This window comes from Atta cephalotes, assembly GCF_000143395.1.
Source record: "Atta cephalotes unplaced genomic scaffold scaffold00041, whole genome shotgun sequence".
In the NCBI taxonomy this organism is placed as follows: domain Eukaryota; kingdom Metazoa; phylum Arthropoda; class Insecta; order Hymenoptera; family Formicidae; genus Atta; species Atta cephalotes.
Genome location: NW_012130105.1, coordinates 930,659 through 956,227, shown reverse-complemented (window position 1 = coordinate 956,227; position 25,569 = coordinate 930,659). Strand labels below are relative to the sequence as shown.

General features: G+C 31.5%; 3 protein-coding genes across 3 annotated transcripts; 2 read left to right on the top strand and 1 right to left on the bottom strand.

Annotated features, from left to right (window-relative positions):
- Positions 1–8,476: 8,476 nt before the first annotated feature.
- On the top strand, positions 8,477–10,449 carry LOC105622221 (mRNA-capping enzyme). The gene is made up of 3 exons (XM_012203647.1): positions 8,477–9,390; positions 9,498–9,630; positions 9,718–10,449. The coding sequence occupies exons 1-3, from the start codon at positions 8,477–8,479 to the stop codon at positions 10,447–10,449; spliced, it is 1,779 nt and encodes a 592-aa protein (XP_012059037.1).
- LOC105622220 (transducin beta-like protein 2) lies at positions 10,450–13,068 on the top strand. Its single transcript, XM_012203646.1, has 6 exons — positions 10,450–10,453; positions 11,241–11,464; positions 11,854–12,040; positions 12,235–12,420; positions 12,498–12,680; positions 12,842–13,068. Exons 1-6 carry the CDS (start codon positions 10,450–10,452, stop codon positions 13,066–13,068), a joined length of 1,011 nt encoding a protein of 336 aa, XP_012059036.1.
- A 2,255-nt stretch (positions 13,069–15,323) lies between these two features.
- Positions 15,324–24,188, bottom strand: LOC105622169 (cell division cycle and apoptosis regulator protein 1-like). The gene is made up of 15 exons (XM_012203599.1): positions 24,131–24,188; positions 22,923–23,050; positions 22,585–22,856; positions 21,233–21,484; positions 20,501–20,767; positions 20,186–20,411; positions 19,749–20,026; positions 18,747–19,002; positions 17,669–17,734; positions 17,394–17,594; positions 17,072–17,251; positions 16,647–16,997; positions 16,109–16,478; positions 15,683–16,026; positions 15,324–15,608 (listed from the first exon to the last, which is right to left on the bottom strand). Exons 1-15 carry the CDS (start codon positions 24,186–24,188, stop codon positions 15,324–15,326), a joined length of 3,534 nt encoding a protein of 1,177 aa, XP_012058989.1.
- Between the last annotated feature and the right edge of the window lie 1,381 nt (positions 24,189–25,569).

Here is a 25,569-nt window from a genome sequence, read left to right as displayed (position 1 = left end):
ACTTCATTATATCATACGTAAATAAAAAAATAATAACATATATATATATATATATATATATATATATTTATTTATATATAATGTTATATATGTGTCCTCTTAGTCGAAACACTATCGTATCTTTAAATATGTAAATAGTATATTATGTAATTAAATAAAGTTATATATTCTAAGAAAATATATTAGATATTGTATTTACAAAATTTTATATTAGATGGTATTTGCTTTTTATAAATGTTTGAAGAAACTATGTCATAGGTTGGTATTTATAGTCCATTTTTTATTTTAAGACCATCTTAAATAATATTTTAATATTATCTTAAATAATATTTTAAGATGTTAATGCGGATTTTTAATTTGTTTATCCAGGGCCAATTAAGCTATTTGGAACTCTTGCAATATTTAAATTAGCATTCTATATATATGTACACACATACACATCTGTACACATGGTGACAGTTAAAGAACTATAAATTTATGGGTCTATTTGCTTTAAAGAAAAAAGATTGATACTTTCTTCTGTTGACGTTTCCTGAAAATATAATAGAAACATTTTCTGAAAGAATGTCTTTTATATCACATTGAACTTTACGGAGAAAAAAAAAGAAGTGAATAAGTCAATGAATATCTAGACATATTTTGCATTTTTCGCCCGAGTTTCTAATTCTATCTGCTATTTAAACAGCCTAAAACCAGATCCTATGGCAATAATGAGATTATACTCAATTTCTGATTTCTTTTATACTGTAATGATTAATCCACTTGCCTTTCGGTCCTTTTCGATCATTTTCAGTTTGCGATAATTATATATATGTAGCAATTATCGTTACCACTAAAAGAAAAGAAGAAGAGAACTGGAACCGACATCAAAGCCGTTGGGTAGCCTTAGATCATAATCGTAATTAGACCGAAATTTTAATCCATGTTATTTGGTTTAAGTCTCTGGTGGAATATCGATCTCTTTGATAAAAGCACGATGTCAGGAATGTCAATATATATGCTGCGATATTATGTACACCTGCTCATCATATTTATTTATGATTGTGTGATCTTACGATCATTGTGTGTACTTTATTTGTGCATACTTTACACATTATTTCATTTTAATGAAATATTACAATCCTTCATTAATCACAATGCTTTTAATGCTTTTCTAGCTTTGCGTACGAAATATATCTTTTCGAAATGCCAGTTAAGTAAATAGAAATAATAGAAATAATAAAGTTTCCCAAACAACATGCATGTCTAAAAGATGTTATAAAGATTATAGTTAGAGGGCATCATAAAGACTTTTCTTGAGACATACAATCTAAAAGATATCTAAAAAACATCATAAAGAGATTTTTTAGATACATATTTAAATACATATTTTAAGTTCAAATGGAAATTAAAACATCTTATTGAATCTCTTGTTTTTCCTTACTGCTACATGCATGATATGTGTCAATCTTTTTTGTTTATTGTTAGTCGCCGACATTGTGGTAACAATTTCTGAAAACGTTTATAAATGCCATATAATATAAAATATTATATAAATATTCAATGCTCTCTTTCTTCTGTCTCTCTCTCTCTCTCTCTCTCTCTCTCTCTCTCTCTCTCTATCTTCTCTTTATACATACATATATATAAAGTGATTCAGTATAATCTTATTTACAAGAAAATATTTCTAAAATATACAATTTTATTTACAAAAAACTATTTCAAATAAAAATTGTATGTATAGAGGAATATTCTATATCATTTATTTGGAATGTATTTTAATTAAATACGTAGTTTCGAAAAATAATTGCTTCTTAAGATTAACATGAATCACCCTGTATATTAAAACTGCTCGCACATACACGTTTCATATGAAAGCTGAGAAAATGGGTTAGTTGATCTATCGTTAAGATAATGAAAATATAATTGCTATGATAAGACTTGAAGAGGAATGATGTTTATCTGACGAAGTATAAAATTATAAAATTAATGCGGCACGTTTAGTAAGAAAACTTTTCGTATTTTGAAGCAATGTGAAAATAATATCTAAAGAAATACTATGAAAGATATCAAGAATTGCATGTTTTATTTATTGTAAATTTCAATGTAAAATAAAATCATGAAATATAATGCTTTTAGTATTAATTCTATTTGTGTAATCGCTAATTAATTTATATAAAGAAAATTAGCCAAGAAAAGGAAATTTATACTATATTTTGATGTTTTTCTAGATAATATATTTAACTTACACACAATTTTGTGCCGACTTGTAAAAATATGATGATTATTATTATATTGCTATATTATATTGTTATAATATTTTATATCATATTATTATAATATTTTAATATTATTATTTTATATATTTTATAATTAATTTTGTTAGAATAATTAATTTTGTTAATTTCTCTACATATCACAAAATAAAAATAGAGAGTAAAAGATAAAGACAAGATATATCTAAAAAGATCAACAGGAAAACAGTCGTGATGGAACTCATGAGCTTTTCAAATAAACGTTTTCAAACACGTATTATTATGGAATTTCTTGAACGCAAATTCTTCGTTTTGCGTTCTTTGAACGAGGCATTAATTGCATTATCTCTTTGCACTTCTGAAATAATTAATCTGACGTAGACCGGAGTATATTAGTGACAATCGATCAGCACGTTTCGCTATGCTATGGACATACGACATAACAGGAGAAAATGAATTATCGATGACGAACGACACGTACGCGGATAATATATTTTGGTATCCGGTCGCATACGTGCTCACGCCAGTGTGGTGTGCCAGTTATTTTGCCACGGACCCACGTTTCCCATTTCTCTTTCGCGATGGTACGGCACAAAAGGAATGACGAAAAAGAAGGAGCTCGGAATCGGCGGCCGCGTGTCGTAATTCGCAAACAAAAGCGGCGGGACCATGTTCGTTTTCCCGTCAGAGAAGATTTCCCAATCCTCAGCGGCTCGTCCCATCTCCAGAATATTTAATGATCGTCCTGGCCGGATTCGATTGCCCGTTGAAAAAAAAGGAGTGTCGCACGTTCCACGTAAAATCGATAGACGATTCATCATTGAGTTGTGTTTAATGAAAAATCGGATACGTGTCTGCAGAGGAAGAATTTAGGGATTTAAATCCCCCCCCTCCCCCAAAATGTTTTATTTAGTTTTAAGTATAGAAAAATATAATGTTACTTTTGAATAATTTTTTTGTTGTTATGTAAAATTTTTTTTTCGCCCGATATAAATAATTTCTGTAAATTTAGTTATAATTTTGATGTATAATGATATGTATAAAAAATAAGATCCGATATGTATAAGAAAAATTTTTACAAAATTTTTGATATTAATGAATACTCCATTCACAAAAATTTTGTTTTTAATAATTAATTTTGCCTATACTTTCTTTAAGAATCAAAAGTTATGATTTAAAAATATTTTCTAATATTTTTTCATTCAATATCAGGAATAAAAAGGAGACTTCTGAGTTCTAAAATGTCAAAAAACAAATCATTATAAATGCAAATATTGCTGTTTATGTGATAATACAGTTGATACATTCTACCTTAAAAAATTCTGAAACCCATTCTTTTGTGTCGTTTCGCAATCTTTTGAAGAAAGAAAAATACATTTGATATTTTAAAAAAGAAGCAAAAGAAAAGTTATTTAAAAAAAAAAAAGAGAGAGACGCAAATTTTATAGAACATAAAGTTAATGAGTTGTCATTGAATTATGTTTGCTAAAAAATCGGTTGTTTTGCAAACTTGAGGGAAGAAAAACATATTTGGTGCCTTAAAAAGAAACAAAATTCTCATAAATTTTTGTCATCTCATTGACATAAAAGTGAAACCGAAAGTATTGAAATTTTTTTTACTGCGAGATATAATAAATTAACCTCAATAATTCTTAATTGCGACTCTAAATTTGCGACTTTTAATTTTTAATTGTCGTAAATAATTATTATTAATTATTTACTGCTTATTTAATTATGTAAATAATTCCGTATAAGTTCGTAATAAATCTAGAGATGTGTAATTTAGAGATCTGAAAGGTGTATTAATAAAATGAAAAACTTATATCTGTTTTATATCACATTATTAATACCTAAAGTAAGATTTATTTCTTAAAGTTTTTTGTTGCATGTACTTTACGTCCCTCTCGTTTCTCAAAATTGCGATGACTAAACAAAGTTTTCTGTCGTCGTTCGAAGAAGCCGCAAGTAAAGTTCGTCTTACATATCACAAGATAAGATGTTTATATGTTGCGAACTTCCTTTTGGTTTAGCGTTTATCGAGGTATGACGATCTTTATTCGTTGTTACCGGGACTCGCATAACTATCCGCATATACGGAGTTTCCGGAGGAAGTTGGTCTCCAATTAAAGTATTTTCTATCGTCGTGGTTTTCGAAAGGAGCGAGATATATTATAGAATGGATTCCGATCGGATTATCATTTCCTAGATTTTTACGCTGAAAAAATGTACTAAATTTAAATAAATTATTTGTTTTAAAAATATAATTAAATATTTAGTAAAGATAAAAAAAAGATATATTTATTTGATATGAGAATCATTAATTTCATTTAACTTTTTAATATTTTTTTATTGAGTAAATATTTTTTTGCTGTAAGTAAATGTTAATTTAATTGGTACTATTCAAATAAATATTAAATACTTATTTATTTAATAAATTTTATTAAAATTTAGTATTTTCCTCTTTAATTTATTGTTTTATAAGAAGAACGCGAATGATTCCGATCAGAATCCATTCCGAACAATTTCATAATACGTACCCAGGTCGATCATATTACAGTCAACCTCTATTAAATCCGATGCATGGCGTTAAGCATTGTCGATACCAGCCGGCTCGTTGGAGCTCTCCTTAACGAGATGTCAAATAGAAAGACATGTTTGCGCTTTCTCCGACCGCACCGTGTATTATAACGCGCACGAAGATCTCTGCTTTTCCATTCGTATCGCCTGTCAATTTGTCCCACGGTTCCGGACTACGATTTCGCGTCGTGGCAGCGAGCTTCTCGAAACAACAAGCTTGTGTTCTCCGAAAGATTTAAATCGTTCAAAAAATAAAGTCCGTAAGAACCAGTAGAGGATAAACATGTATATTATTCGAAATTATAAATACAAATGTTTCGACCTTCGGTTTCGGTCTTCTTCAGTAATATTGACAAGTTAACCTAATAGCAATTTCGCTCTACAGTAAACTATTAGAATTGTTAAATTGAATAATTACAAAACGTTCGAACCAGAAACATAAATTTAATGTCTAAAAAAATCATTAAACGTGAACTTACCGGTTTGACAACGTTTTGTAATTATTTAATTTGATAAATTTAATGGTTTACTATAGAGCGAAATTATTAACCCAGTATTATATTGAAAAGACCGAAACTGAAAGTCGAAATATCTAGATTTAATTTTGAAAAATATATTTCTTCGATTCTCTTATGAGTTTTATTAGAATTTTTTATTTATCTATTTGAAATTTTTATCCTTTTATATATTGTTGCTAAATTGTTCATTATATATATATATATATCAGTCTTTTATTTAAAAAATGACACATTTAAAAATTTATGAAGTTAATTCACTTAAATTAGTTTCATTTTTGATATTTTATAGTTAATATTTTAACTCAATTATAATAAAAAATCGAAAATCAATTATTAAGTTGTGTCGAATATCGTTCCCTTTTTTACATTTGAAATAAGTATCTTCGATAATTATTTAAATAAAGAAAATAAGTAAAAAATAATTTAAATGAATAAATTAAATTTAATTAAAATTTAATTAAAATTTAAATGATGATCGGCTAAATCTCGAACGACAAGGCTTCCTTTTTTCTTCCCGAGAACGGCAAGGATCACGTTAATTGTTTTCATCGGAATTTCGCGCGACGATCTCACATGCTCAAAAAGAATTCCTCGTCGCCTCGGATAATCGCGTCTTCCGAGTATCGTGTAGCATCCATTCGCCCGAATCGACAATGAGTCACATGATTCAACGAAGCTCACTCCGTGAATTATTCACCGGAGCAACTTTTAACGCGGCTATAAATTCGTGTACGGCGTGAAATAAAGAGGATCGTGACACGGCCGTGGCGCCGATGCACACCAGGTCTTCAAGGTCAGAATATTTTTCTGCGCCGATGAACCACAGTCATTTCCTTGCCTGTTGTATTTGCGCGTTCACCTCGAATCGTTCATCACCCCTCTCCTCCCCCTCCCCTCTCCCATGTTTTCTATTTCCGATCGTGACCGTGATCGTGGCTATTATAATATTTATAATACTGAAGAAAGCGATTAATGTGTATGTATGTACACAATTAATGTGTACATATTTTGTTTACTGAGAAATTGAACGTCTGAGGTTCGATTTCTAAATTCTTGTATTCTTCTATCATTCTTCGATATCGAGAAATCGTTCGGCATTTTTTCCCTATTTCTAAAATCTTATCTCTTTTCTTTAAAGATAAATAGGAAGGTTTTGATGAAGTGTATGAATTATACACGTTATATTATACAATTGCATAAATTTTCATGTATTTCGCATATAATGGGTGCTTTCCATTTAGTGACACAAGTCGACACAATATTGTTCTGTCTTTGCTACTCATAGAATACAAAAAAAGATAGAACCTAGTGAGAAATAACAATAGAATCGACATTAAATCGATTATCAAATTCGAAATTATCAAATTGACGTTGATTCGACATCAATTCTATTGTCATTTCTCACTGAGTTGTGTTGATTTGTCAGTTGAGTTGTGTGTCACTAAATGGTGAAAATTTTTCTCAGAATTTCTATATAATGTTATAACTTTCTCACATTTTTTTATAGAAATTGTAACATTTCTTTGAAAATCTCCATCTTTTCTCAGAAACTTTTCACATATACATATGTTAATGTTATAAAATCTAAAAATTTAAAATATTTTTTTTAATTATGGGGTGAAAAATTTCAGAATATTTCAAAATTCTTGTATGAAAAATTCTGAGAGAAAATGTAAATTGTCCGAATATTTCTGAAAAATGTTTCAATTCGTATAAAAATTATGAGAAAAATTTTGCACTTTAAATGGAAGGTACTCAATATAAATTCGAATTGTATAATATGTATATAAAATAATAAATATATAATGTCTCGATTGATAAATTGTCATTATATTTTTAACGGAATATATGTTGATGTTTTATCGATCGAAGTGCACGTGTTAGGTATAATGCCTTCCAGCAAGTGACACAAGTGTCACGATATGACACAATGGATTATTATCCTTTTTGTTCGCCAATGTTAAACAAAGATGACATAATCATTATGTCGCATTGTGTCGCTTATTGGAAGATACATACATTCACGTACAACCTCTTAGAGTGCGTATAATTGGTGCAAAGCAGCGCAACTGAATTTTCTATTGAAATTTAAATTCTCAGAACTTAGTTTTTAAAATTCGAACTTGTGGCTTATTAATTTTTTTCAAATGATTCTTAATGTAAGAAAACAAAAAAATAATGAATTAAATAAAAGAATAATAATAATAATGAAGTAATTACATCTGTCTTATCATAATGTAAAAAATCAGGAGCTTTATTCTTGAAAAGAAAGAATATATACGATCATTAACTAATCGTTAGCCAATAGCAAAGCAAGGACAATCCTGGAAAAAAGCGCGGTTCTCATTAGCTATCTCTAGTTAACAATCACGACAATGATCGATAAGATGTCAGAGAATTCCAATACAAATTTGATAGTTCAGAGAGTGATTTATTGCTCACTCATGGATATTATTACATCACGAGATGACTAATCTTTTGGATAGCGAGAAATCTAAATTAATTCACGTTGTCTCTTGTTATTAATATTAATATTTATAATATTAATATTAATATTTATATTAATATTTATTATTAATATTAATATTTATAATATTAATATTTAATAATTTGAAAAATTTGTATTTCAATTCTTGCCCTTTATTTCTTTCTTTCGCGAAATTCGATATTTATATTTCGCGCGCCGCAATCGCAATGACAAAATCGAGAATAATCGAGAATTTATCGATAGAAAATCGAATGTCAGTCTACGACGTGAAGACGCGCAGTACACGCAATGGCGGATACCATGGTTGATGTCGTTGCTTACCGCATATTTTGGTGATATTCCACAATTATGGATTAAGATCGGCTCGCCGGTTTTAATTCCAAAGCTTGCTTCCGGTTTCGGACCAAGTACAATTTCATGACGTAGCGAAAGTACGCCGGAAAGTCTCGCCGCAAGTGACGAATGCTCGGAAGATGAAGAAGTAGGTTAGACCGCGAAACTTCTGGTTGAGTAATTATTATCTCTCGTTGGCACCAAGCGAGTCCAAATGCTGGACTGTTCTTTGAAGAACTCAAAGCTGCGACGCATTGCATATCTCTTTTTCTACATCTTCTTTTCTACATTGTATGCTTCGTCCTTAACAAGTTGATCAACCGAAAATGTCGAGCGAGAACAGAGTTGGTCGGGGAGTTCCACCTCGCTGGCTCGATTGTCCACGCAAAGCGATGAGGCTGATCCAAGGCAAGTTTCTAGCTTTTAAGACGCCTCTATCTTCGGCCTATGACAGCCAGGTGCCTGAGGGTTGTCGATTCACTGTAGATATGTTCTTCGAAAATCTGAAAAGTCAGAAATTGAAGATGGGCTTGTGGATAGATTTGACTAATACATCAAGGTTTTATGATAAAGATACCATAGAGGATTACAATTGTAGCTATGTGAAATTGCAATGTCGTGGTCATGGCGAGACTCCGTCCGAGGAGCAGACTCGAGCCTTTGTACAACTCTGTAGTAGTTTCATTGCTCACAATCCATTGGAGATCATTGGCGTGCACTGCACACATGGTTTCAACAGGACTGGCTTTCTTATAATCAGTTACTTAGTGGAGGTAGATAATACCAGTGTTGATGCTGGCTTAGCAGAGTTTGCCACTGCAAGACCTCCTGGAATTTACAAAGCCGATTATATAAAGGAGCTGTATAAACGATATGATGATGAGGCAGATGCTCCACCTCCACCTGCGAGACCGGCATGGTGTCTGGAATATGATGATTCCAATATTCCGGATACAGATGAAGGACCAAGCACGGAGAATGAAGATTGTCAGGATGAGAAAGGCAAGAGGAAGAGACGTGAAATTTTTAATAAAAATCCAATTTTTATGGCTGGCGTACCTGGTGTTACTCCTATCTTGGAAAAAAAGAAGCTATTTGGAATCCAGAGGCGAGTCCAAGACATCTGCGGATGGAAGGATTCAGGATTTCCTGGTTCTCAGCCTGTATCTATGGATTGTGACAATATAATGCTGTTACATACAAAGCCATATAGAGTATCTTGGAAAGCTGATGGCACAAGGTCAGTTAGAAATTTATTTGTACACATTAAGTGTTTCTTGATATTGCTTCCATATATAAACATATACAGATTATATTTAAAAGCTTTGTCAACTGTTTTTTGTTTAGATACATGATGTTAGTACAAGGTGATGGAGAGATATTTTTTATAGATAGGGAAAACAGCGTTTTCGAAGTAACTGGACTAACATTTCCTCATGTACGAGAAAACCGAAATTTGAGAGATACTCTGATGGACGGTGTAAGTTACAGCTATGTACTGAAAGCTATTTTAAGAACTGTAAAAATGAATGATTGGAATTGTATTTATAAAATCATAATTTTACAGGAAATGGTAATCGACAAAGATAGGGGCAAAAATATTCCTAGATATTTAGTTTACGATGTTATCATGTATGATGGACAGGATGTTAGTAAATTACCGTTCCATCCTGATCGTTACTCCATTATCGAAAATAAAATAATCGCTGGTAGACTAAGAGCTATGAAGGAGGGACGATTAATAAAGGAACGGGAACCATTCTCCGTGCGATTGAAATATTTCTGGGATATAACACAGAGCAAAAATTTGTTGGGCGAGAAATTCGCTAAACAGCTTTCTCACGAACCAGATGGCTTAATATTTCAACCTGCCAAGGAAAAGTATTGCTCAGGAGTGTGCATCGAGGTCTTAAAATGGAAACCATTGTCGTTAAACTCCGTAGATTTTAAATTGAAAATCGTCACGGAATCGGGCATGGGAATTCTGCCGCGAAAGATTGGTCATCTTTTTGTAGGAGGACTGAATACGCCATACGGCACGATAAAGATTACCAAGCATATGAGAGATTTGGACAACGCGATTGTCGAGTGCAAATTCGAAAATGGTCAATGGGTCTTCATGCGTCAACGAATAGACAAGTCGTTTCCTAATTCCATTAAAACTGCCGAGTCTGTATGCAAAAGCATCAACAAACCCGTTACGAAGGAACGGCTTTTAGATTATATCGAGAAATACAGATTTGCACGAGATGATTCAGAACTTATGCCACCACCAAACAAAAAACCTAATTTATCTTAGATGGGTTATTATCATTAATTGTAAATGTATCAAGATTTTTATATCTCTGCAATGTCGAAGAATGAAGACTTAAAATGATCTATATTTATTTAATTAGAATGTGGGGAGTTTATCATAGAGATTTAAATTAATTTTAGCAACTTTCAATCAATTTGATTTTTAGGATTGTTAAATAGGTTGAAGATAACGAAGTGCATGATATGGTTTTTTGCTAGAGAATAGAGAAGAAAACGAAATGCATGTAAGATCAAATATTTACGATAATTCCTAATTAATTTTGTGATAAATATAATACCGTTCTTGATCAGGATTATCTTTTCATCAGATTATTTCAATTTGTTTCAACACACATTTGTATCACACATATTTTGAATTAAGACTATTCATTGTTGAATAAAAAGGTTTTGTAATAATATTCACGATTTATTAATTATTTATCCCGTATCACTTAATTAATATTCCTAATTAATAAAAGATTTGTAAAAGATCAATTATATTTCTTTGATTTTTGTCAATTTGTTCAAGATTAATATTACAATTATTAATATCTACTATTTTATATATTTTATTCTATATATAATAACATTATTTTCCAGAATAAAGAATATAACTGAGAAAAAAAAATAATTTCTCATAAAAAAATAAGAATAAAATCAAATTTGTTTATGAACTTTATTTCTTTGAGAAAATCGAAAAATATCGACCATTCGGTACTAAAGATAGCGTAATTAAGAATTCTTTTATGTAGCTCAAATTCATCCTATTTATTTCCATATTTTGCATTATTGCAGATCGTACTGTGTTGTTGTGGTACACGAAAGACTTCACATCAAAAGATCGCAAATCTCTGCGTATTAACATAGAATTTGATCACGCAACTTTGATACGCTGGTCCCCGGATGGAAAAGCATTTATTATTCACAAGGCCGTGGCTAATGTCATCGAGGTATACAAGATCGCGAAGAAATCAGATGGTCATTTGGCCTCTGCGACTAAGGCTCTGGAGTTTCCACAGGTATTACGATCTTTATATTTGTCCAAGATATTTCTTTATTTTGCCTACATTTTTCTTAGAGAGATCTTTTCAAAATGCTATAATAATAGAATATTATTGTTAAAATAAAGCTCTGTAATAATAATTAAAAAGTTAGAAAAAAGTCTGGAGAATCAACGCAATTATTCGTACGAATTATTTTGTTTATTTACAATAATTAATATATACATTAGAATAATCGTGTTGTAAAGTTTCATAGATTCTTATAGACTTTCTAACTTTTAATGAATATAATTAATGCATATATTTTATTTATGCTCTCTTAAGATTGTTCACATAGTCATATTTATGAAATTTATTATTTTGTGGAATTCGTTTATGCTTTATGTCAATTTTTTTTATTATTATAGCATCATACTGAAGATGTCGTTGGAATGGATATCGCGTGCACTGGAAAGTACATCATCACGTGCAGTAAAATGAACGATCTTATTATTTGGGACTTGAAAGGACAGACGTTGGCAACGGTGGAGATGCATTTAGGATCTACTTATCGTGCACGCATATCACCTTGCGGCCGATTCGTTGCTGCCTCGGGTAAAAAAGCACTTTGCCGTAATTAAATATAATTAGTTCCAGCTACTATAAAATGAGATAATGTCTTAAAGACATCTTGTGATTTTGGATACATTGCTATCTAGACATTTTTTTAAATTTTAGATCAAAGTTACATCATTTTATAGCATGAGAAAAATATACAAATATTTTAATAAGATCAATCCATTCATAAGGTTTTACACCGGACGTGAACGTATGGGAGGTGGTCTTCAGTAAATCTGGCGAGTTCAAGACAGTGGCTAAAGCATTTGACCTCGCCGGACACTCATCTGGGGTTCACGACTTCGGTTTCAGCGCCGACACCAGTCACATGGCTACTGTGTCCAAGGATGGGACATATCGTTTCTACAATACAAAAAGTAACGTAATAAATCTCTGATAAATGACAGATTTAAGCATGAAATGTATGAAATTCTACACGCTTGTTTTTTTCTAGTCGAATTCGAAAAAGGAGAAGATCCACATGTTTTGATGACTGGCACCTGGAACACTACTGCACCAGCAAGCCTTGCCTTATCTCCAAACGCAGAGGTCCTCGTGATCGCCCATAGATCATCTATATCTTTCTACTCTACTATTACCGGTGTTCTGGATACTATCATAGAAGATATTTTCCTTGGTAAAATTATAATTCAATTGTTGCCTTCATAGAAATCTAATTTAATATTGGAAGGATTAATTATTTATTCTGTACTAAAAACATTGTTTTAAATTTCTATGAGGCAATTTTAGCAATGTGGATTTGAAAGAACTTGACGAATTCTTCAATATCTTTTACAGGACCCATAACATGCTTGGTATTTGATGCTATGGGAGAATATCTGTTAGCTGCAGGCGATAAGCACATCAAAATTTTCCGTAATGTCACAGGATATCGAACCGCAATAGAATCTGCTAAACGTAAACTGGAGCAGAGGCAGACGCAGGCAACAAAAGAACGTTTGGAAAAAATGATTCGCGATAACAAGGAATTGCTTGAGAAGATGGGCGAGAAATGTTCAGAATGACATTAATTCTCCTTCCTATCGTTTTATGAGATTGAAGATATAAATAAAGTTATTATCTCGGGGTCTAATGCTTTCTAAATCATGTAAATACATGAATTTACCTATATTAATACATGAATATTAATACATGAATTTACCTATTTTCTGCAAATAAAGATAATTTTCGTATGCATCAATCTCTAAAGTTTCATTCTTGAATGTCATCTACAGTTCATCGCGCATGCATGTATCTACAATTAAACAAAATTTAAAGATTAAATATTATTGTCATTGAGACTAATGTGTAGATGACGTTGGGAATAACTGTTCTTTTAACTTTATCCTACTCTCACTCTATCTTCTTAGATCATAAAATGTTTTTGAAAAGTTCAAAAAAACTTCAAACTCCATGTACAAAACATATAATAAACATATAATAAAATTACAACAAATATGATAAAATTGTATGCATTCCAAAAAGATTCTGTACGTAAATTTTAATACATTTCATCAGATATTACGAAAAAACTATGACAAATTAAAAAACTCAGATTTTTTTCTATATTTACTTTAAATTTCATTGTATATTGAATTCAACGGAAAAGTAATATTCGAGTTAAATATACGCAACTATATTAAATCTCAATAGACCGAATAAATGTAAAATAAAATTAGTTTGTATTCGAGAGTGAATCAATAGAGAGTGTATCATAAATTACACACGTCACTGTTTAAACAATTTTTATTGTTATCATTGTTCTTGACTACTATGTGCCCAAGGAGATAATTACAATTTTCTTTTTAAGAAGATTTGTATAATGTTAACATACACAGATTCAGAATTGTTCGCGCATTTTATTTTATAATCTTGTATAACGCTACCTTTTACTCCCTTTTTTTGATAAGAATGTGGCTTTCTATTAACAAACTACAAAAAATTTCTATATAATAGATAAACTATGTACAAAATAGTATCCTTGGCATCGTGAGTTGTAAACTGCAAAATTGGGAGTGGAACGCGCGATCACGCATGATCGCTTACGCTCGAGAACACGTTTTTGTGTAGTACATAATTTTTGAATGTGTTTGACACTTTGCTGGACGTAATGAATAATTTAAAGTATATTATATATATGAATTTATATATGAATTTATCGTATTTAAATTAGCTTATGAAAAGAAATGCTCATCAATTTGAATTGTTTCGAAACTGTACACATTTTCTCATCTAGAACGAAAAGAAATTATTTTTATTGCTACACAGTAATAAACGATTCATTACTCTAGAAATTATAAAAAAATTATTTTTTTTGTTACTTTTGAACAATTCTGATAATTTTTCACATATAAACACATTCGAAAAGAACTTTTTTTTAAATACTTTGTGCTGTGCTAATTATATTATGAACATCGACTAGCAACGCACGAGATAGAGAGAATTCCGCAAAATTTAATAAAAACGCAATAATACAGACATTTCTGAAATCAAATATTGATGTAACTTTATCATTTTGTAATATTACATTTATTGCATTAAATGTTTATTGCGTTAAATGTTAGAGCAATTAAAATTATCAATCTGTCTTCATTAAGAAACATATATTGTTTAAGAAATAATGAATGATACATACAAAATAATGAACAAAAATGTATTTTAATATTATAATATTATATTAATTATAACTTAAGTTTAAAAGACACAAAAAGATTCCAAACATATTCTTATAAATAAGTTTTATTATAGAAGTGATTTCATGTTGTGTAAAATGAACAAGTAGTGAAATAATGATAGAAACGCAATCTTTTTCATGTTTGTGTACTATTATTTCCAGTAAAAATCTTTTTATCTGAGTTAAATAACCGTGACATAATATACTTTTGAATCTATAATATCGGTGTATCAATATCTGGCACTTAATGGCAGATCAATGGTACTTTATAAGCCCTTTTAAAAATTTATTCATTATGAATAATGCAAAAAATTGCGTAAGATATTTTAATGACCTATGAATTGTTATGATTGAAGTGCTTCTCTTTTTTTTTTATTACTGAAGATGCCACAATATATTATCACTCGAGTGAAAAAAGTTACAAAATCGAGTCTCGATCACTTATTGGTGTTGGATAAACCACTTGATATTTGCATCTGTTTTATTTTTCTTTTTTTTATCACTAACAACATACGTGCATGCACACGTATGTGTGAAATAAAATTAACTTTTTTTTATTCGTGTTGGTGCGTATGTTGTCTATATTATGATAAATAGCTAATGTAATTATTTCTTCTCCTTATCTGCCTCGACAATTTCTCTCTTGACAGAAGTTTTATTGTCAGATTTTTTATCTTTGTCTACATCGATGGGTTCCTTTTTCACTTGGATTTTGTTATCTCCCCACCTGGTATCAGTTTTAAATTTACTTTCCATCTCAGAGCCGTTTATCTCTCCGCTAACTTTTTCATCTTGAATTTCTACTACCTCTACTTTTCTCTCACTCTGTAACGCTTTAGTCGCTACATGATACATATTCTTTATCGCAGTCAAGTAAGTATGGCAATCCGTCTGTAAGAAATGTAAAATGCTTTATATTTAATTACGTTTACAAATTAAACAAATAACAGAAAAAGTTTACTCACAGAGGTTTTCTTGAGCTTTTCATCTGAGCTCCGTAATTTATCTTTGTACATTTTCAAGTCTTCGGAAAGACCCTTAATACTATTAGTTTGTTTTATCGATTTCTCGTTGACTACAGTCAGTTCGTGCTGCAATTCCATCATACGATCCTCGGTATCTAAACGTGCTTTCTCTGATCTTTTCAACTGACTAACAAGTTTTTCTACATCTAATAAAGAGCCTTTGTACATAACGATACCTTCCGGAATCGTTTCTTCGTTAGCTTTTTCTAAGATACAATCTTCTCTTCGCGCTCTTTTTGAGGGCGGTCCGCTACCCACAAATACAGGTAATAATTTTTTATTTCCTACAAACATATAGCAATAATTAAATATACTTAATCATATGTTGTATGTTTCATTAAGAAAATATAAGAAGAAATGGTTTACCGAGAGCAAGCGAACGCAATATATCTTCCTCGTTCTCTCCTTTAGCTGATTCACCTTTGTCATTTTCTTTATCGTCTTTCTTCTCGTCTTTTAAGTCATCCTCCTTTGATTTATCTGTTAATTTTCGATAATGCAGAGAATCTCTTGTAACGACTTTTTGTACTAATTTCCGTACTTGAGCTCTTGACAAATTTAATCCGAGAGTATAAATAAGTTCTTCAATATCTTTATCAAATATATATCCACAATGCGTCTGATCAAAATATACAAAAGAAAGTAAAAGATAAGGATCATGTGTATATAATTTTGTTTTCCTTTTTTTTCCATCTTTATCCCTGTCCCTCCTACCGTCTTTTACAGAATCATCATCCTGTATAAGTAACAACGTTTATATTAACACAATTAACTTAACTATATCATTTTGTTGCATAATAAACGCTACTCACAAAATAATATTGTATTTTTTGTTAATAAAAGAAAATAATTTAATATGAAATATGGAGTGTAAAATGTAAAAAATGAAGTCTCTTTTTCTTACATCTGATTCATCATCTTCATCTTCTTCTTCATCGTCATTTTTCTCCTTTTCTCTGTCTTTGTCGTCTATTTTACATTTTATATCTTTATCATCTTTTTTATCCTTGGCTTCTTCTCTTTTCTTATCATCTCGTTTTTCATCCTTCTTACTAGATTTCTTCTCATCTTCCTTCCTTTTATCGTCTTTCTTATCATCTCTCTTATCATCTTTCTTATCTTTCTTCTTATCTTCATCCTTTTCCTTAGTTTTTTCAGGGAGACTGGATAATGAACGGTATATGCGAAAACCAAAATCCCGCATTAACATTTCGTTGAACAGTTCCGCAAACAGAGATACTTCAAAAGAATGTTCCTACATATTTAAAAGATTTATGTACAAATTGTCTTTTTTTGAAATAAATGAAAATAATTTCCAAAATAAATTACCTTGGTATCTTCTGGTCTGTAATCCAATAACACACTCAAAGACATAACTGTACAGTCAAATTTTCCACTCTTGGCCATTCTAGAGGGATGAACAATAATGTGCGATGAATCGGGTAAGGTATACCTCTTTTCAAGTACAGTACGTTCACGTTCATAAAGTTTTCTCTTATCTTCATCATGCTAAAAATAATGCAAATAGATATTAAAGATCTGAATATATATATATATATATATATATTTCTAAGAAATAATTTTATATTCAATATTTGTATGTTTAATAATAATAAAACTGCTTAAGTGTATATTAGTAGTGTTTGCTTACATCTTTATTATCTCTGAATTTTTTATCTTCTTCTTCCTTTGATATTGGGACGTCTTCTTCGTTTTCATCCGCCTCGTCTTGCCGACCTTCTTCTTTGGCTTGCTCGGACTTTACAGCCTTTAAAAGTCTAGCTAACAATTGTGACTTTAAGCCTTTTGAGCTTAAATTACGAGCTGCCAGTTCTTGACGTAATTCGTTCACCTGTAATTGATTAAAAAACATTGGATTTGAATTTGAGAAATAGAAAAATTTTAATTCCATATTTAAATACTAACATTCATCGATTTGGGATCTAGCTCAGAATAGTGCGTGGGATCCTTTTTCTCAGGCATCGAATCGTCCTGGAAGAAGAAAGCACACATTAGTTAAAGAGAAGTAAAAAGCCCAGAGAAAAAAACTACAAAACAGAAGCAGCCCCTATAACGAAACGAAACCACTCCCTCTTCATTCTTTCTCATCATTCTCTATTTTTTTCAACACTCTCTCACATTGTAACGATATACACATATCTTCATTCACGATGACCGTCAAGTATGACTCAATAACTGCTAGAATCTCATAGTGTCCTGGCTCTGGTGTCTGTGTGATCGGTAGGTTATGGATAATATCAATAATGTTGTAGTATAAAACGATGATTAAATGAAAATTTTTGAATGATTTTTCAATGTTGGTGAAGGTTTCAGGAAAGGGAATGGCTCAGCTGCGCTCTTCTCCGAGCTAGGCTTGCTTGCTTCTCTTGTTAATGCAATGTGACTGCCATTGGCTAAGGAAGCGATACATTACCCGTCGATCCTTGCTTGCGACATTTAAAAGCGTTTGCATTAAGAGCATTAAAAGCTCTTGTTAATTTACACATATAACAATAAAACAGTAATCTTAATATTAATTATGTATATACAAACTTTGTCTTATTAAAAGTTGTACATATACATAATGCTTTAGTTTTGCAATATCGTAAATGACTTGTTCCATAAAATAATCTCATCTTATGAAAGAAGTCAAATCCATGTATTTCATTGAAAAAGAACAGAGTTTAACCATCCACTATTAATCCAAGTAAACTTACATTTTGAAATAATTTTACTGTTGTTTATCGATGAAATATACCCCGTACGTTAACCCAATAAACCTAAATTATGATTTTTTTTTTAACCGATGAGTGTGATCTGTTACGAAAAAAATAAGACGAGTTACAATATCCGAGATTAACTTACTGATAGGATCGATGGACAAGTATAGCCTATTGAAAATCCAGTTTAGTAATAGGGAAAAACGGTGGCACGAATATATATATAAATATATAATAATGTAATAAAAAGTTATAAAAGTAATATGGGATGATGTTGGCAGTGCCTTTTGATCAGCGGCGGCAGCCTCATCAGTTTCATTGGCAGCGTCCAAATCGTCGGGATTAGAGGCAGCACGTAGCAACTTTCGCTCCAGTTGTTTCTTATAGTTGAGTTGCAGCCCGTCCCATTCCAATCTGGTAGGTACACAGCTCCAAACATCTGGGAGAAATAGTATGACGGTTTCAACGCGAGAGGGTACCACTCGCCCGGACTTGTGGGTCGTTTCTGCGCGTCTGTAGTAGAGTTCCAGGAAGCGGTACCTGTGCCGCAAGGAAAAACAATACCCAAACGTCAACTCAGATTAATGCCGCTTAGCGTTGCCTTATATGCTAAGTGTTCGCTCGCTTGTTCGTAAAGCCCACGCACTGCATACAAAGCCACGTACAGCGCACAACGTAGAGACCATTTGAGAGAGAAAGCACAACTCAGTGGGTCACAATCATATAATAATAGAACAATAGTGATGATTTGTCTGCCGCGACTGCTCGTGTATCGTCGTCGACGGGGGGAGGGTGTGCTCGAAACCGGGATCCAGTGCAGCAATCTCCATCAGTCGCTCATGTTTAGAATAATAAATACGTACCTCCACTGCAGAGAGATCGAGCTACAATCTTTATCAAGTCAGAGAACTGATATTAGAAGTTACTGTCTGTCGAGATCGTGGATAGTACACCTGTCAGATATATAGCTTAATGTCATATAGTGTTCTATCTTGACTTTTTTTTTTAATAACTCGTTTTTATGTCATGAGAGAAATGTAGCTCTAGAAATGTAGTCCTAGATAATTAGAAAAAAAGAATGGAATTTTTTATAAATGAAGAATAATTCCGTAATTGTGACCTTTGGTTTGTAAAGTAGTATCGACGGAAATATGCAATATTAACGGGCAGAAAAATTTGGTGATATCACATTGCTTTTTGAACGAATCGGGGCTTTAAAAAAAAGCAGTCTATGGAAGTGCTTCAGAGATGTACAACGAAAAGTATTTTTACGTGATAAGACGTACCACTGAGTGCAACTGGACAAATCTATGCCGGTAAGTGCTTTACAGGTCCTCACAGCCGTCCTAATTAACACAGACGGATCCTTTTCAGGATTAGGACCGTCTAACGAAGGACTCCATGGTCCACCTATGGCCATTGTCTCGTTTTTGCCTCGTAAGCCTACTAAGAAATTTATAAGGCGTGTAGGGTGAACGTAATCACGATCGGGATCTCTGTCTTCAGAAACACCACAACATCTTTTGTATATCTCTTCCATGGCGGGCATGGATATGAGCATGACCTAAAAATAATCGAGAAATATTCAATACATAAAATTATTTTGATATGCGAATATGTGTCTGTATTCCAGTTTCTCGTGCTACATATATCTCGCGTTTCTACAAAATCTTGCTTGTATTTTATCATATAATGATAACCGTGACACAACTTCTTGACAGACCTTCGCAGAAAACAGATAATCAGCATCCGATGGTTCCAGTACTGCTGTATTTTCATTACACGGATCGACATCTTTATGCATAACATGGAAGGAGCACGGTTTATTAAGAGTAAATGGCATATGCGGTGGAAAGGCATCGACCCATCTGAAGTTAGTGGAAAAGAAGTCGCTAGGAATGTACATATTTTGATAGCGTCTTCTTATTTCAAGAACATCTGCTTCAGGCCTGTATAAGGAGCAATAGGAGCAATAATAAGGAGCAATAAAACTCCGCCAATGGTATGCATATTCATAAAATAGATAAATTGCACTTACAAATCAAGTGCAATTTTCGGTATTTGCACCATGTAACGCGGCACGACTCGCGTACGCCGGCGTGGTCTTGGCGATTTGCTTCTCCTAGTCCTCGATGGGCTTCGATCCTCCTTCTTCTCGCGTTCTCTTATTCTCTCTTCGCGACGTCTTTTTCTTTCTATTTCCTCGTCGTCATTTCTCCGTTCACGAGGAGATCTTTCTCGTACTCTACTAACTTTGTTACGGTTGCTGGTAGAATTGGAATTTGTTGTACTTGATGTAAACCTACTACAATACAATTTTTTTACATTGATAAAATATTCGGAATATTTATTGAAACTTGGATTTAAACATTGAGTACTTAAATACTGTTTTAAATATTTCCAAATTTTTAATATTATAAATAGTTATCAACTTTGAAACATTTGATAACAGCTTCAGTAGAAAAAACAGTTGTATTATAAAATCTTTTAATATTATTGATTCTTGTATTTAGTTCTCCAATGGATTTTAATATATAACCAATCATATTAAAGTATCTTATAATAGTTGCAAAGTTGCTTTTTTCTATTAAACATATTAATATTAAAGATATTAGTGTTAAAGATTGATTCAAATATTTGATATTTAAAATCAAACACTACTTTATATCGCAGAAATATGAATAACATAATAATATAAGCTAATAATATATGTTATAGATAATATAATAATATAGTTAATTATTCAACAATTATGTACATATTTTTCCACCTGTTATTAGGATTTTCTGTGGGAGGAGGTACAGCATTGTAAGTGCCTGATGTCCTATTTGGCTGTTGCTGTTGCTGCTGTTGCTGACGGTTTGGCTGATTAGTTTGCTGAGTGTTTGCACTGTTGCTATTATTACCCATAGGCAGCACTTGTATTCTAGTGGCATTCCATTTAAACGGCATTGAAGGATTGTACGACGCTTCTACAAGCACACGATCTCCTACAATTGGATTAGATCCCTTTACGCACGCACTGAAATAGAGAGAGAAAAAGAGACTCAGTAGAATATGCAAAGTAAAAGCATATAAAATATAATAAATTAAAATATAATAAATTAAAAAAAAAGTTTCAGAAAGGAGCAAATACTAATTGTGTTGTAATGTAATAATCTTTTTATTAATGAATTAATTTCACTAACGAATAATATTTTCGATGTTTAGTTGATCTTCGTCAGTTCAATATAAATGTAATGCTCTTTTCAATTCTTATATGTAATAAATTAAAATCAAAATTTTGTTACACGACTAGTGAGAAACAACAATAAATTAATAATTGTAATAAGAGATCATAAAACTCTCTTTCTTTTAACATCTTATAATATACATCGATAAGTAAAAATTGAACAATACGTCGATTATTAAAATGAAGATAACTAATTCATCGCTCAGAGTCGAAATCTTGTTAAATTCATTGTAAAGAAGTGTAGGGAATTGAAAATAAATATTCGAAATATTAATTATTAAATAAGAGTTTGTATAAAACATAGTAAAACAGTAACATATAGTAATATAACATAATAACATAGTAACATAGTAATCTATAAATTATAAGTGAAAGTAGTATATTACTAATGATCACACAAGAATTTAACATTTTAAACAATTTACTGAAAAATTAATTGCCAAAAAATTATTTGAGTTTCCAAAAGTTTAACAGTTTTATATCAGACGCTGCCTATATATTTGCCAAAAATACACAAAGAAAATGTTCCCTCAGAATCATTATTTCATCCATTGTTTATATATGTTTATACATTTGCCAAATTTTTACAGAAAATCATATCTAAAAACATTTCTGCAGCAAAAAACTTTCATTTTTAAATTTGCTTTGCAAAAGAGGAGCCGATATATATTTCTTAAGTGTGCAATATATAATATTACATAATATTACATAATATTACATAATAAATATATTATTGAATGCGAAATTATAAAAAAATTAAATAACGAAAAATTTGATTGTTATGTTATTTTTAATTTTGACATCCACTAGACTACTGTGTGTACCGGTGGTTTTCATTGTGTTTCAGGCTTAAGAAAATTGTATTTCTTTTTAAGTTCTAGTTTACTTACCTAGTTTGAAAAAATACATCTTCATCTACAAAGCCAAAGTTATCATGTACTTTAGTAACAGTACCCGTGAAAACCCTCTGTTTTGTCGATGATGAAGGTACGTTCTGTTGCACCTGTTGTGGAACACCAGCTACAGAGGGTTGAAAAGCATTTGTGTTTAACGCCCGTGGCGTTGGATATGAAACTGTAGCGACTTGAGGATATAATTGTCCTGCTATACCCGATGGTAAATTCGAGCCGAGAGTTGCCATTGATGCCATGGTGATGTTGGGCTACACAAAATTATTTAAATAATTAATCTGATACTGAATACATAAAAATGTTAATCCATATCTTACTTGCTGCAATCCTAGACTCTGTTGGTAGACTTGTTGGGTTTGCTGTTGATACTGCACCATAGGCTGTCCTCCGATACTGCCCATGGCTTGGCCCAACATTTGTTGTTGGATGTTTTGTATACCTTGTCCTTTTAAGAAAAAATATCAAAAATAATTATATAATTTAAATTTTTTATCACAGTTTACATGTCACAATTTAAATTCATATATTTTCAAATCTTTTACATATCTATGTATTCTCTACATTATAAATATGCAAAGGGAAAGATATCATTCCAGAAAATTGTTTTATTTTAGTAACAATATATTTTTATATAATATAGAGTATTTCAGCAATATATTATTAGTAACATTGCAAATGTTGTAATAATAGATTCGTTCACGTTGTTTTGCACTTTTTGCATACAGAATTTTTGCTTTCTCTTTCTTCCATGCGGAAATATATGTTTGTCTTGTTTTAAGTAAATAAATTTTTGAGAATTTCAAGCAATGCAAATCTAATGTTGCTGCAAATTTATGTGACGTACAAGTTGCTCCGGATATCATTAATTTTACTCAAAAATAAGTTTTTTATTCCTGCAGTAGAACTTTCCTTCTAATTTTGATTTTCAAATATTAAATAAATATACCTATAGATTACTTTAAGTTCCAAAAGTATAAACTAGCTTAAGTATAGAAAACAGATCTAAAGTTTTTCATGAGAAGTAATCAACAGCAAAAAGAAAGGATAATAGAAAGAGAAAAAGACAACTAAACGCTAACTAACAATAACATCAACAATTATCATTCAGTAATGTAACTATTATATACAACATGTGTCACATTACATTTATTTTTTATTTTTATTGTCGAGCGTGAAATTCTAACGCGATGTTATGTTATTGTTAGTTGGTGTTTACTGTGAACTATTCCTCTGGGGCACTGTTTCACTGGCAGCGAGCAGTTTGGAGGTCATCGAGTGGTCGAAGGCAACTCTCGTGCTCCAGAATGGAACATAACGCAACCGACAGCGCGAATCGGACTTGCGTAATAAGATCGTGACACTCACACGGTCGAATGTATGTTCGGCCATGAAGCAGAGCCAATAATAAAGGATTTTGGCAGCTTTCCGTCACGTTGCACACGGAACGACGACGAGAGTGATACGACGAAGACCTCGTTCGTATTCGTCTCGCAGTAGGGAAAACACGCGTCAAAAAATCGCTCACCTGCATTGCGGACCCAAGGTGGGTTCTTGCCGCCGCCAAACGGCGACAGATTACTCATTCTGCGTATTGGCGGGCCGACTTTGTCGGACCGGCTGTGCGAATATGTGCGAAACACGACAGATCTGGCAAGCACTCTCGCTCAGCGTCTTTCATTCGGGCGCCATATTTCCGGAATGTACTAGCCTATTACATTATTACTGCGCATGCGTGAATCGTTCTGGCGGCGTCCCACGGCCGCGGAGCGGCCGACCGGAAGTTGTCGCGCTCCAATCGCCACTCTCATAATTGCCGGTCTCTTCGAAACATGCTAATTTGTGCGTATCAATTTTTAAATTGTTTGGAAATCCAAATAAGGGCCTTTAAGAAGAAATATAAGAAAAAGACGACATTTTAGAAGAATTCTCATTTGGGAAGCTAAAAGATTATATGAATTTTTTAAAAAGAATAAGGTTAGTATATTATATTAATATAAAATTTTCATAAAACTTTTTATTTACATAGAAAAAAAAGACTTATGCAAGATTTATTAAAAATGTCATTTTGACATAATTCCATTCGTTCTGGTAGCCTGAAATAAAAAAATTATTAAATTGTAACAATTATTACTGGGATCATGCATTTAATTTACGAGTATTCTATTTTATTATATAAAAAAAAAACGATTTTAATTTTAATCCATTTTGTTCTGATTGGTCGAAATTTAATCTTTAATTTGTAGTCCTTATCTCCAATGTGTAGTGTGATACAGACTTTAGGTATCCTCATGATAGTCGAAAATTTGGGAATCACGTGTAAAAGTAATGTAATGGAGATCGATCAATCGAAATCATTTAAATTTAGCGCGTTTGTATAATTTTTCATGGAATCTCGGGGAAAGTAGTGGAATTACTCAATTGAGAGCTGAGTAGTGTTGCGACGCGTTTAATTAACACAAGTGTAATTGAGTCATATCTTAATGTAATCGTTAATCGTGCAATATAAATGCAATGTTTACTCGTTGATAATCCGCTCTAAATTTACATTTCGTGACAATTGAAATTGAATGCCAACAAAGCAATACGGCTGCGTTTTTTCGAATATAAAGTAAAAGCCTAAATATTATGAAATATCTTTTTTTTAAAGGCTTGTAATTTATTTAATTTTCTTGACTCTTATTTTTAGATATGTTAACCCTTCGTTAACATATATCTTTTTTCGATTATTTTTTTGACACACTGAGTGATTCACACTCAAAGCAATGTTTAAACAACTGACATTCTCATTTAAAAAATCCAATCAATATGAAAAAAATTATGGGTCTGTCAATTTCAAGGTCTGTAGAATACATTCAAATTTCTGATTGAAATTCATTATAGTTTTTGTGAAAAAAATTCTTGAGTTCAATAGAGAAAAAACGAGTAAAATTTTTGAAAAATTGTAACTTTTAAAAAATTCAATAT